General features: G+C 36.6%; 1 protein-coding gene across 2 annotated transcripts in view; it reads left to right on the forward strand.

The window, feature by feature from the left end:
- The window catches only part of LOC134752943 (glutamate decarboxylase), a 78398-nt gene extending 65633 nt beyond the window's left edge, over positions 1–12765 (forward strand). For both annotated transcript variants that reach the window (XM_063688721.1, XM_063688722.1), the window contains 3 exons: positions 5465–5614; positions 5963–6157; positions 6702–12765. In XM_063688721.1, the coding sequence (XP_063544791.1) occupies positions 5465–5614; positions 5963–6157; positions 6702–6884 (528 nt within the window). In that variant the 3' untranslated portion in view covers positions 6885–12765. The remainder of the gene's footprint in view (positions 1–5464; positions 5615–5962; positions 6158–6701) is intronic.
- Positions 12766–13596: the final 831 nt, after the last annotated feature.

Here is a 13596-nt window from a genome sequence, read left to right on the forward strand (position 1 = left end):
TCGAGGGAGTTAAAATAATGATAATTATTAATTACTGACTAAATGTTTATTAACTAATTAAACCTAGACTTAAAACTAATAGGGCGCCAGGAGAGATTTTGTCTGGTGTTCGACAGGGTTTCTCTGCCTACCCGCTGCCTTTATGACTAGCTCTGTCTCTGCGCACACCGTTGTGCGTCCACCGAAAAGGGCATTACGTTACGCCCTTTGTGGAATGTTATGACACTTAATTTCAAAAAGGTAATCAATCACTCTCACTAGTGGGATATCCAGATTTATGTCCATACAATTTCGGTAAGCTATTTCGGAAATCTTAATCACTGCACCAGTAGAGGATACGTGTTTCTCCTTTGAATTCTATTTCAAATCTGCTCGTCATGCATGCAAACGACAACTAAACAAAGAAACTTTGTCTTTAAAAATAAACAAATAAAACTAGGAAAAAGTTCATCCACTGCGGGGTTCGAACCTCCGACCTTCTGTTCGCTAGTCTGAGCGCCTACCGCTGAGCCATGGTGACTGTTAAGGCCATGGCGGAAATTGATCACCAGTTGCGGCCACTCGTAGTGCAATATAAGGATACAAAATAATGTCAACCTTAGCGCTAAGACGGACGGTTCACAACCACATGAAATTACTTGTTCATTACAAAACATTAAAACATTATGTCCTGTCTTTGTTTGTAACATGTATTTTTCTTTGTAGTGCACAATAAAGAATTTTATTATTATTATTCCACCTACCCAGGGTCTCAGCCAGGTATAAGTAAATTTCTGCCTCATTTACAGAGGGTTCCATTTATAGAGATGAGACTTGAGGTTATTTCAGTTATAGAGGCTTGTTTTGTCTCAGCACTAACAGAGATAATTCAGTGCTAAAGTATCGGGACCGCGCTATGAGTCAGCTATAATAGAGGTACTAAGTACCTAACAGTGACAGATTTATTACGTATAAAGCTAAAATAAAAAATAGGAATAAGCGAAACCTATTCACCTATGTCGAGTCCATTAAAGTTGCGGGGAATGCTGTTTTGTATGAAGATTGTCCGTCTTGAATGTTTACTAGTCTCTACTTGTATAGAAACATAGGTAAATAGTTTAGGTAGGTATTCGTGTGATAGTAAAACATAGGCGACATAAGTATGTATTTATTAAGCTCGCTAGCAACTCGCAAGCGCACACTCTTAGTAACAGCCGGTTTTGTGCATGATGCTTAGGAAGTCCTTGAGGAGCGCCTTCCTTAATTTCTCCCTTGATCCAAGAGAAGTTTTCTGGAAGAAATAGAAGGAAATAAGTAAAAGTAGGTTCATGTGGCAGCAACGGAGGAAATATTTTCACATGAGAACAGTATATTTGCACCCAAGATATACTAACTAATCGCCGGGAACAATCATTTGTCTTTATGTCTGTAAACAAGGCGCAGATTAGATTAGAACTGGGTGCCTTATTTAAACCTAATATTGCATTCCCAGATTATGTATCTCAGAGGTACCTAACTATCAAATAATAGGTACCTATCTCATTGCACAATACAGCCACACTCATACTTATTCAAAAGAGTAAAAGTTACCTACTAAGACAGACCTAGTGGAGCGTTACAGTTTTTTTTATGTCTAGTACTTAATTCGGTACTCAAAAGAACCTACCTTCTATTTACAGCTATTACAAATTGCTTCAATAGCTACTGGCTCACAGTAGTCTGACCAATGGACTAGTTGTCATCAGCTAGCAGGTGTTATTACACCTGTTAGAACCTAAAACAAAAAAGTATCTACCTAGATGTAAGTTTTTCAAGTAGATTTTCCCCCTTAGGTTAGGATTTGAATGTTGAGGTAAAAAGTAGCTTAGTAATGTAACCTAACCTAGGTTAATAGCATAAGTAAGAGATTGTGCAACAGATATCTTATCATACTAACTTTTACATTTATAATGTGAGGTAGTATTTAAGAGTTTAGGAGCATTGTTATCGAGAAGTTTGTTTGACAGACATGTAAACTTTACGAGAAACACTGCAATTTTATAGCTTTACCTTTAGGTGTTTTAGTAATCCATCACCGTTTTGACTTTTGAGGCTCGGCGTTAAGTTCGGCACATAACTGTAAGTATGCGAAATGCCCGAAATTCTTCGTCTGGCATATCAGACGGGTTGTAAGAGTGTCTTGATAAAGCTATGCACGAGATTTTTAGACGCTCTTTTTCTTTAACAGCATCCGCGAGTAGGAATAATAAAATTATACTTTCCTGCAAAGAAAAAATTGACAATATATACATACAGTCGGAACATTGTAACTAATAACTCAATATCATAGAAAAACTGATATTTACCCGTAATTTATACCTTAAAATTGGTTTATTCAATAATTTTGCTTTCACGACAAGGCTTATCGTCACCTAAGAAGCACGTAGATAGAATTAACGAAGTTCAACTGTCAAAATGGGACAATGTGTCAAATTATCAACGACGGCAACGACTATGTTATGCAAATTGTCGTCTGTCAAGCTCCTGTCATCTACCGCTGTCATTCTGTCATCTACCGCTGTCATTCTGTCATCTACCGCTGTCATTCTGTCGTCTACCGCTGTCATTCTGTCGTCTACCGCTGTCATTCTGTCGTCTACCGCTGTCATTCTGTCATCTACCGCTGTCAGATGTGGATAACTATCACGATTTCGCCCTATCACGGCCTTGTCACGCTACCATGCTAAGCCCGCTGTTCTGACATTTACAAGCTCTCTTTCCTTACAAGGCAATAACCACCTTAATTCTTCGTAATAAGGCTGAAAGTTTAATTCATAATTTATTTGGAATTTACTTAGTCTTATTTTTAATCGTATATGTATTAGATTAAAGTTGGTTTTACAGTAAATGTGTTTATTGGAATGTCCTGTAGGAGTACAGGAGGATTTTTAAATGGGAAATATAGCGAGATGATGCGCTTAAATTGTTTGTATTCAATTATTTGTGACTGAAAAATATAGTCGAGACTTTATGAAGTCTAGAAATGTCCAGAAAATATCCGAACGTAAACATACCACAAACAAAATATCCACAAGTAGAGAAAACTTTTCATACAGCTTTTGTATAGCTTAGCAATTAGGAACGAAGTTCGTTTTTAGGGTTCCGTACCCAAAGGGTTAAAACGGGACCCTATTACTAAGACTCCGCTGTCCGTCTGTCACCAGGCTGTATCTCATGAACCGTGATAGCTAGACAGTTGAAATTTTTACAGATGATTTATTTCTGTTGCCGCTATAACAACAAATACTAAAAAGTACGGAACCCTCGGTGTGCGAGTCCGACTCGCACTTGGCCGTTTTTTGAATTAATTTATTGAATGAGTAAAAACACACTTAGGGAATTTCTCCAATGTAATGGTTTACCTAGTTTCACTTATACCTAGTTATATGTACATGTAATTTAAAAATAAACAATAAATATGTGTAGTGTGTTGAATGGTGTTTTAGAACTAAAAAAATCCATATAAAGTAACCTTCAAGAAAAGAGCGTACTCCCATCTTAAAGGCCGGCAACGCACTTACAACCCCTCTGGTGTTGCGGGTGTCCATGGTCGGCGGTAATCGCTTACCATCAGGTGATCCGTCTGCTCGTTTGCCTCCTATATCATTAAAAAATATATATATATTGCTGTTATTTCGTTTTATATGCGGCTGCATGAAGTCAAACAGACAGATTATGCAGAAGCTATCTGTAGTATCTGTCACGGACAGATGTTTGCGGAGGGGACAAATGACATGTCTGCATGATCTGATTTAGTGCGGGCCAAGTTTATACAAGTGTGAAACGACCAGATTATTATCCAAATAGAGATTTATAATTTAAGGCGGTTCCCTGAGCCAGAAGGCGAAAAATCTCCTTATATGATCATATTTTTCTAAGAGACGTTGATATTCGTAGACGTGGAAAAAATATATGTAGTTCTTGATTATATTATCTTAAATTTATAACCTTCCTATACATGAATTATGACACTTCGCTCGATACAATTAATTCCCAAAGTAAACTAACTAGGACTTTTAATCCAACTTTACTCGGTTATTTATTATGTAAACAAAAAAAAGAAGAAAAAACAATCTTAACTTGCTTAATCGCTATGCTACTATTAGGGCAAATTTAATAATATAATTGATTTTGATAGTTTACTATTGTAAAATTAAGTTATATTAATGCATGTCCCATTTGTGGTTTCAAATTCGCATTGTTTAGTTCTTTAGCACTAGATCTAGAGATAGTTTAATTGAATTGTACAAACAAGTCTTGTCTGAGCAACCATAATTATCTAATTTCAGTAGTGGAAACTGTTTTGGGTTATGTATGTATTTAAGTGTAATTATCTATATGTGTCATCTTTCGCTGTTTGTTTCCCATTATCAATAAATAAAAAAGTTAAAAAAATAAATAAAAAACTTAAATAGTAATTTTACCGGTTTCGAACTTCGATATTATAAGGCAACGTTTTAAAAAAAAAAAAAGTTCGATTAAAATTGACACTTGGCGAGCATGGTCTTTCCTGTCCTTTCTTGCGAAATGTGACAGTGATAGGGGCAAACCGATGGAACGACCTTAAATGATCAATCTTTTAAATTTAAATGTCAAGATTTATTTATTATTAATTTTAACATTATTTTAATTTTAATAATTTTATTTTTTTAATTTTATTTTAATTCTTATTATAATTGCAACTGTTGTCTTATTGTGTTATGCTTATTATGTATATGGACCAATGTTGTCTGCAATAAATGATAAATAATAATTAAAGCGCTTATTGCATTAACACGGTCGACAGGCACTTTCTGTAGGGAGGCCGACCGACTTTCATACAAAAAGTGCCCGGTGACCGTGTAGAGATGTAAACAAATACAGTATATATATAGTGCAGACTATAATTGATCTATCAGAAGGGTTTTACAGTGGCGGATTAGCCACGTGGCAAAAGTAGCAAATGCCACGGGCCCCGCGCTTTTGGGGGCCCCGCGCACCTACACATCACATAAAACACATAAAAAACCACAGCCGCAGTCGTAAAAAACCTAAGTTTCACTCCCAAGTAGCACAGTAGCTGTATAGCAGCCGAATAATGTCTGGGTAACTGGTTATCTCTTACCCAGTCATTATTCAGCTGCTATACAGCTATCTGTGCTACTTGGGCTTCGTTCATTTCGCCCGACAAAATAAAACAATCCATGGGCCCCATGATAGAATTTGCTACGGGCCCCGCGCTGGCTTAATCCGGCACTGGGGTTTGGTCCTTTGGTCAGGTGCCAAAGCCAAAGCTTTGGCCAAAGGTCATTTAGTCCTCCAACGCACACTCCCGCCATTCTTTGCAAAATGTATCAAGGTCGACCCGCCATCTCCGTTTTGGTTTTCCTCTGCCCCGAGATCCATCTGTGGGATTCAACCTATGCCCAGTTTTGCCCAGATGGTAATAATGTATTTTTGTCATCAGGGCATCCTGCTGAGCTGTAACGAGATGGCTGCCGAGTACCTCTTCATGACGGACAAGATCTACGACCCTCGCTTCGACACTGGTGACAAGGTCATCCAATGCGGACGCCATAACGACATCTTCAAGCTGTGGCTGCAGTGGCGTGGAAAGGTAAATATATTCCTGGACAAAAACAGGAATTACCGGTTCTCTGGGGACAAATTCAGTCCCATCCCGGAAGCGTTCCTTCATTCCCATGTACGTAGACCAGCGGTTTTAAAACTACGGCTACCATTCTTAAGTTCAAACCATTTTTTTATTATTATTATAAACTGATCGGCGATTGGCCCTAGTCACACCTGATGGAAAGTGAAGACAGGGCCTAAGATGGAGCTCACCGGTTCAGTAACAGCCTATTCACTCTTGTTTTAAAGAGACCGAGGTCATATTCTATCATGCCAATATAAATTGAATGTTACATCAACAACAATTTTAACACCATGTTTCTAATTTGTCCAGGGTACATCAGGTTTCGAACGCCACATGGACCGCCTGATGGAGCTGTCCGAATACATGGTGCGCCGCATCCGCGAGCAGAGCGACAAGTTCCATCTCATCCTGGAACCCGAGCTGGTCAACGTCAGCTTCTGGTACCTTCCGCGCCAACTGCGAGGAGTGCCGCATGATCAGAAGAAGGAGATCCTGCTTGGCAAGGTAATATACCATCACAATGACCAGCCATAACCTAAATACCTTCATTAAATCCGTTTTTATAAGAGGCTGCGCCGTTTTCACACCTTTCAGTAGGAACGGCACTGCCATGGTGTCGCCATCTATTATGACTATGACATTAAACAGTAACTAAGCGCTACTTGCACCATCCCACTAACCCGGGGTTGACCGGTTAAACCGTTGACCCAGTGTCAAATTGTACTGGTAACCATGGTAACTCCAGGTTTAACCGGTTTGGGGAGGAGCCGTGGTTAGAATGCTAGCGATCACATGGCGCCTCCCGTCAACGGTGGTGACGGTGACGGTGAAGGTTTAACCGGTTAACCCCGGATTAGTGTATGGTGCAAGTGTCCCTAAGTGGTAAAATGATCAGAAGGAGATCCTTCTTGGCAAGGTACACATTTCCACCACATGCTGGAGCCAGAGCTGATCAATACCAGCTCCTGCGAGTTTTGCATGATTAGACGATGGAGATCTTGCTTGACAACGTCGTCTTAACTTTTACAGAGCTTAAATCTTTCTCCAGGTATGCGCCAAGCTGAAGGGTCGCATGATGCAGGCCGGCACCATCATGGTGGGCTACCAGCCGGACGACCGGCGCCCCAACTTTTTCCGGAACATCATCAGCTCGGCCGCCGTCACCGAGAAGGACGTCGACTTCCTGCTCGCCGAGATGGATCGGCTCGGGCACGACATCGTTGTGGACTAAACTAAATAGCAACGCTAGGCTTTCAACGGACTGAGATTTATTTTCTTCCACAGATCTGTTAAGGCTTTCTATTAGACAGTTTTTAGGTTACCAAGATTGAGTTAAAATCTCTACTCAGCTTCCAGTTGATTAAATTTATTGATTGAATTCGTTGAATCTACTATCGTATCGTTGTGGACTAAAGTGTTAAAGTTTGTCTTGACGGACCGAAAAATTTTCTTCTACGAATATCTTCTTTAAACAACGTTATTTAGGCACTCTGTTGGGTTACTGAGATTGAGTTAAGGCCTCTACTGCGGCTTTTGAATAATGCGTTATGCATATCGCATGCGATTTGTTTCAAGGTGAGTAGAGGCCTTTAAAAATAAACACGAGATTTAATTCTACAAAACTATTTACTGGACACTATTGAGAGATTTGTAGGTAAGTATGCAATTGTGTCACTAAAGCATACACATAACTTTTTATTGCAAAGTCTGTCAATAATAAAAGTCGGTCCGTTGAAAAGAACTATACGTCAAAAACTATGGTTTCCTTTCCAATGAATAAGTAGCGTTTGACATGTATTTACAAACGTTAGTTTTTTCATCAGTCAATATCGGTCAATGCCATGAAATGGGAAAAAATAGAACATTACCAAATCTGTGCGACAACTTCTTTATTGTTCTTTTTTTGTTATAGAACAAAAGTTTGGACGAGATGGCGTTGTTAAACGTTATAAACAAAAAAAATATAGCTTGTGTTGAGTGTTGACTTATTAGACGTTATATAATAAGCTTTTGGTGCGTATTTTACGGGGTATTGGCTGTATTGCCTCTACTAGATATCTTCAGAGCTAAGTACATGTAATGTAGTATTTAAAGTCGAAGTTAACCTTCGTTTCAAGACTAAGATTGGGAAGAGAACGGTTTAGATGCGCTATTTTCAGGCAGATCCTTGCTAAAGTCTATAAATATATCACTAAAATGTAATAAAAAATATATAACCACAAATCAAAAGTTGATATTGACATATATATTTATCGTTAAAATAAAATTGTAACATATTTACAATTTTTTTTTAATTATTGATCACATAATGTTTCTGACCTGTTTTAATAATTTAAGTTAAATCTTTAATTATTTTACTAATATAAATGCTTGTATTATTATGCTGCCTGAAAATGATCAGATTGAAATTGCTGTAATATTAGAAGATTGGGTAGAAACTGCTCAGTGACATTGGATTTGAAAACAAAGTTAAAGGAATTGCAACGATAGTCAAATACCTAGAGGTCCACTTCTTTATATACAATATACTTGTTTCACGTTTAGATCTTAAACTCAGAACACTGTACTATGCCTAGCATATTCAAAAATAAAATAAAACTACTTTTATAAACCTTAAACGCTGAAGCTATACCTATATGGAACGAATATGGCTCTTAAATCAATAAAATGATTAGAAACGTTTTAGTAAATTAAAAAAAAACATGTCTAGAGTTCCAATACTTGCATTTATTGATTGTCTAGTAGGTTCTATGTTATATTTGGCTAACATTTATATGAACCGTCTATAAATATTAGAATAAATTATCATAATATTCATGAATCATATATTATAAATGTTCTAAATGTCTTCCGGTAAACTAAGTCTAAATGTTTGTTGACAATGGAAATATATTTTCAGTATTATTAATATGATAAATGAAATATATTGTAATTAGTAAGAAATTTCCATCATAAGGCCTAAATTATTTTTCATTTGCAGAATTATCACATTTTCAGATTTATCATTGTCAATGTGCTAGCTGAAAGCATATTTATTTGCTTAAAAATTTATTTCTTGTTGAAAAAAATACGCGTAGCCTAGATATATATAGAAATAAAAATAAAATAATGATGTATCAGTCATATATACGAGACATATCTCCCATTTTGCCAATTAAAAGTATATTTTACATGTTGTGTCGTAGTCGCCTTTTGGAGTAAAATTCTTTGTTAAATGCGAATCTAAACCACACAACACATGGGATGGAAATTATTAGAAATTCAGCACCTCTAGATTCTCTATGGTCACAAAATTAATTCATAATTCACAAAGCTCATCCTCACTTTCTTGACACGTGGCAAACCAAAAACAAGCGGGCAACTCGCTCGTTTTTGCCCAGAACGTGCAAGTTGTGGAATGAGCTACCTTCTGAGGTGTTTCCCTTGCGCTATGACATGGGGTTCTTCAAGAAGCAGGTATTTAGGGTTCTCAAAGGTGGGCAACGCATAAGTGGCTCCTCTGGTGTTGCTTATGTCCATGGGCGGCGATGACTGCTTCCCATCAGGCGGCTCGTCTGCTCGTTTGCTACCTATTACATACAAAAAAAATAGGGAATTTTCCATGCAAAAAAATTGTTGCCATAGTAAATACGAGTATCTCAAATTATTTCATGACTAGAGATTCCGGTACTGAATTTCTGATAGTTTCAGCCCATATGTGGTGTGTCTTAAAAAGTCTTAATTTATTTATTTGACGCTTAAATCATGCCCTATTAAAATAAAAATTGTGATTATTATAGTTTATTGGCTATTTATACATTTATATTTTCAATATATATATAGTTTTTAAATAATTGACACAATTGAATCTATCGTTTGACAATGTTAGGTAAAGTGTAATAAATAAATTATATTATTGTGTAAAAACGCAATAAATAATAATAATGAATTGCGCCATCATTCGCCAGTAGGTATTATTAATATAAAAATAGATATAACTAATAGTTACGATATTGTGTATTTTTCCCTTATAAAGACTTTAAATTTTTGTCTTGTGTTAATAATATTGTATTGTCTTCGGTTACCGCGATAGTTACTCATGAAATAAATGAGTCACCCGTTGACCACGAACGCTGTAAAGGGTTCGAAACGTCGGGATGTATTATAAATTCAATATACGCGATATAATCCGTTTTCATAGTTTTAATATTGTATTGATTAAATGCTTTTCCCCAAGGTCACTATTTCCAAAACGCTTTTTAAACCACAGATGAAGATTCCAAAAAAAAAATTATAACGTTTTGTTATTTCTCGCGGCTGTTTCTCTTATTTTAAGTGTTATTTTCTGACATCAATCTTTTTAATTCTTACTATAGGATAAGTAAATATAAGACAACATGAAATGTGACGATGACAATAGTAACAGTAGAATAGAAGAGTGAAGGAGATAAGTATATGTATGTAACTGTATGTTGTCTCGATTTTTGGTTATCTTCATGTTGTATTGTTGTATTAACAGTTGTTGATGTATATTGTACTTTCTCAAATGTAATTTTATTTAATACTTGATGTATTTCTGATATATTAAGCTGTGTTCCCATAACAGGTAACTCAATAATAATACAGCTATAAATGAGGACATAATATATGATATGCTTCATATTCTTCTTCAACTGGTAGCGCCACCTAGTGGCCAGTAGATAAACTAAACGTTTCGTTTCTTTGAACTAAGTGTTTTAGATAAACAATAATTTCGACTAAAAGTCGTTTATTTTCGATTGTTACGATGAAACTATCTGTCAAATTATAAATAAATTAAATGTAAATAGGTAGTGTGCCTGACGAGTGCGGGGGTGTTAGTATGCTAGAGATTTAAATTTATTTTTGCGAAAGTTATATTGTTATAAGTTAATGCTAGATAATAAAAACTATGAGCATTTTTGAAAGTATTAAAGCAATGTTCAAACATAGTATTACAAAAGTATTTCTGCTTACCAACAATAGAGGGCGCTAAAGTCACTTAATTTTTGAAATAGTATCATTAGTAGATTTTTTTTAACAATACGGAACTAAAAGATAGAGTAAAGGTGCGACCACACCGCTGCTTAAAAGTCAGCGTATTTTGAGCAGCGGTGTGGGGGGCACGCAAAAAAATACGATGCGTCACTGCGATACCGTACCGTTACCGTTTTTAAAGCAGCGGTCTGGGGCCCATTTATCGAACGGTATTAAGCTAATATTATTAGCATGGAGACTGTATAAAGGAGCCAAATCTCTATGTATGAAAAGTGTCCATCAAAAAACAGTAATTAGGCGGCGCCACCATACACCGAAATACTACCAAAAACAACCTACGTAATTTGGTCGGGTTATTTGTTGCCTTATATGGTTCATGTTATACTCATGTCCCAGAGCCTAACTAGCGCCACCGGAGAAATTAGGAACTATTATTTAAAGCTTAACGCGGTCACTTTTACAACAATTCTGCCATAAGAGATTGCGATCCTTTCTATACCATCCATAATTATTAGTCCACAAACTGTCAAATCGTATGGGTTTCCATGACAATATTACATTAGGTCAACTTTCAGGACAATCCTTTTTTTTATTAACACATGGTCACCCTAATATTGCGTCAATTGTTCAGCCATTAATACACTAGATGAAAAATACAACTTTAGGAACAAATCAAATTATTTCATTAAATATTTTGATTTGCGTTCTATCTATTTCAGTTTATTACAAATACTGTTACAATTAAATGCCAATTTAGCTTCTTTATGGTGTACCTTATAAAATAACTCATTCAAAATAAAAACCAAACAAAAAATATCTCTTTACGTACATCAAAAAAAAAAATACCATCAACAATAAAAACGAAAAAACAAACAAAAAAGCCCTTAATTTCATACCACATACGGCCTAAACATATCAGCGGACCGCCCGCCATCTTGGTTCATTACCACCAATCCCCGTCTGTTGTCTAAATTTGAATTAAAGTTCGCCGCCGCTATTGCCCTCTCTCTTTCTAGCGCGATAATTCTGTCCCTGTCCAACATGCCGGGAGGTTTGACAACTGTCATGTCTGCCAGCTGAGGTTTTTCCTGCTCTGTGGTAGGTTCTTTATTGGGTGCTTTTTTGTCGTCGCTCGTGTGGTCTTTTTTCGTGTCGTGTTGCGCCTTTTTGGAGCGTTTCCACTTCATACGCCTAAAAACATTAGGTCAATTGATCGAGAAATGGGCCCCTGGTCGCACCTTAAGTCTTCTAGTACGAATAAACTGAAAATAGTATATTATTCTTCATTATATAACTAAGTTTTTGAATAAGGTACTCAAGTACACAACAATTATGTTTTTTTGCTGTATTAAAGTATGTACGGGGCTAGGTAATTTAATGTTTCTATGTAAAAGAAAATATATTTTCAATGTCAAATTGGATAAATGGAGTTCAGTAACAAAATACGAAGGTCTTCCGTGCATGTCTTCCATTTATATTAGAGTAAGCGACCGTTCTGTGCCGAAAACTTCTAAATCGTACCGCTACTCGCCGGTAGATGGCAGCACTTTTAAAATTTGAAGCACTTGGTATTTTACAACGATCACACCAGAGTGTGTTTAATAAGGACTAGTTAATATTCACTTAAAATTGATTTGCTTCTTAATAAGTTTGTTACTTTAACAAGGTTTCAGAGAATATTCGGAGCGAATCTGTAATTTTATAATAGGCATCTATTGAAATTATGTAGAGTTCTGCAACGATTTTGATAGTATACGCAGTGCAAGTGTTATTTGTACGTCATAAATTCATAGAAGTTTGACGTTTAAAATAACAGTTGCACTGCGTGTGTTATCAGAATTGGGCTGACTAACATGTCGGAGAAACGTAACTTTCTGTTCCGATTAGCAGTCTATTCTTTACACGTCTCTGTAATTAATAATTATTGTGATATTTTATGTTCATCGAATACTTAATCTAGACGTAGGTTAGTGTTTCGGCGAGTTTAGTGTTTAGAAGCAATATACCTACCGTTCACTATGTTACTGTAACGTGTCCAAGTTAGCCAAAATTGAATTATCCTGATCGTTGCTATATGTAAGAACCTGTATAACCAATAAATGGTATTGTTGTTAGTTTGTCTTCGTTTCATTTATAAGATACTGTAAAACCATCGAAGTACAGTCTAAAAACCTTCCAACTATGGTCGCAAACTAATTGATATACATATTTGGCCCTAGGCCCTAGTCACACCTGATGGAAAGTAAAGACAGGGCCTAAGATGGAGCTCACCGGTTCAGTAACAGCCTATTCACTCTTGCTTTAAAGAGAGTAAAGAGACCGAGGTCATATTGATCAGGGAATACAGATGGCGGGGGGATCCATTCCTTAGCCGTCCGTACGAAAAAGGAGGCAAAACGTTTGCGAACAAATGGAACGTGGACCACGAACGGGTGCATTCGCTCCCCGCGCCTGGATGTCCGATGATGGAAAGGGGAAGGGGATCTTCATTCAGGTGTGAATTATTATATTTAAATGTGATGTTTTCAATCAAAAGGTACCACATTGTCGCTAGTCGATAAGGTTGATTTCTAATTGAAGCTATATGGAAATAGCGCATTACTGACAATCAACAATAAGTACCCTTTTGGTTGAAAATGGCACAAATGTCGCGATTCTACAACTATATTATAACTATAGGGAAGGTCCGACGGAGTATGGTAACCACAGAACTATAAGCATAAATTTTAGGTCTGTGATGGTAACAGTAACCAGTGTCATAACAGGTCATGGGCTATATACCAAACATCTTTTTATTGATGGCGCCACTACCTTTGACCTACTCTCGATAGAGGGCGTTGACGGATTCGTTTATTTAACAATTTTAACGCATATCAGTGAAAGAACATGGGTTGGGTCAAAATCATATAAAAATAATTAATGCAAATATTGCAAATAAAAATGTGGTT

The sequence above is a fragment of the Cydia strobilella genome, chromosome 25 (genome assembly GCF_947568885.1).
Source record: "Cydia strobilella chromosome 25, ilCydStro3.1, whole genome shotgun sequence".
NCBI classification, from domain to species: domain Eukaryota; kingdom Metazoa; phylum Arthropoda; class Insecta; order Lepidoptera; family Tortricidae; genus Cydia; species Cydia strobilella.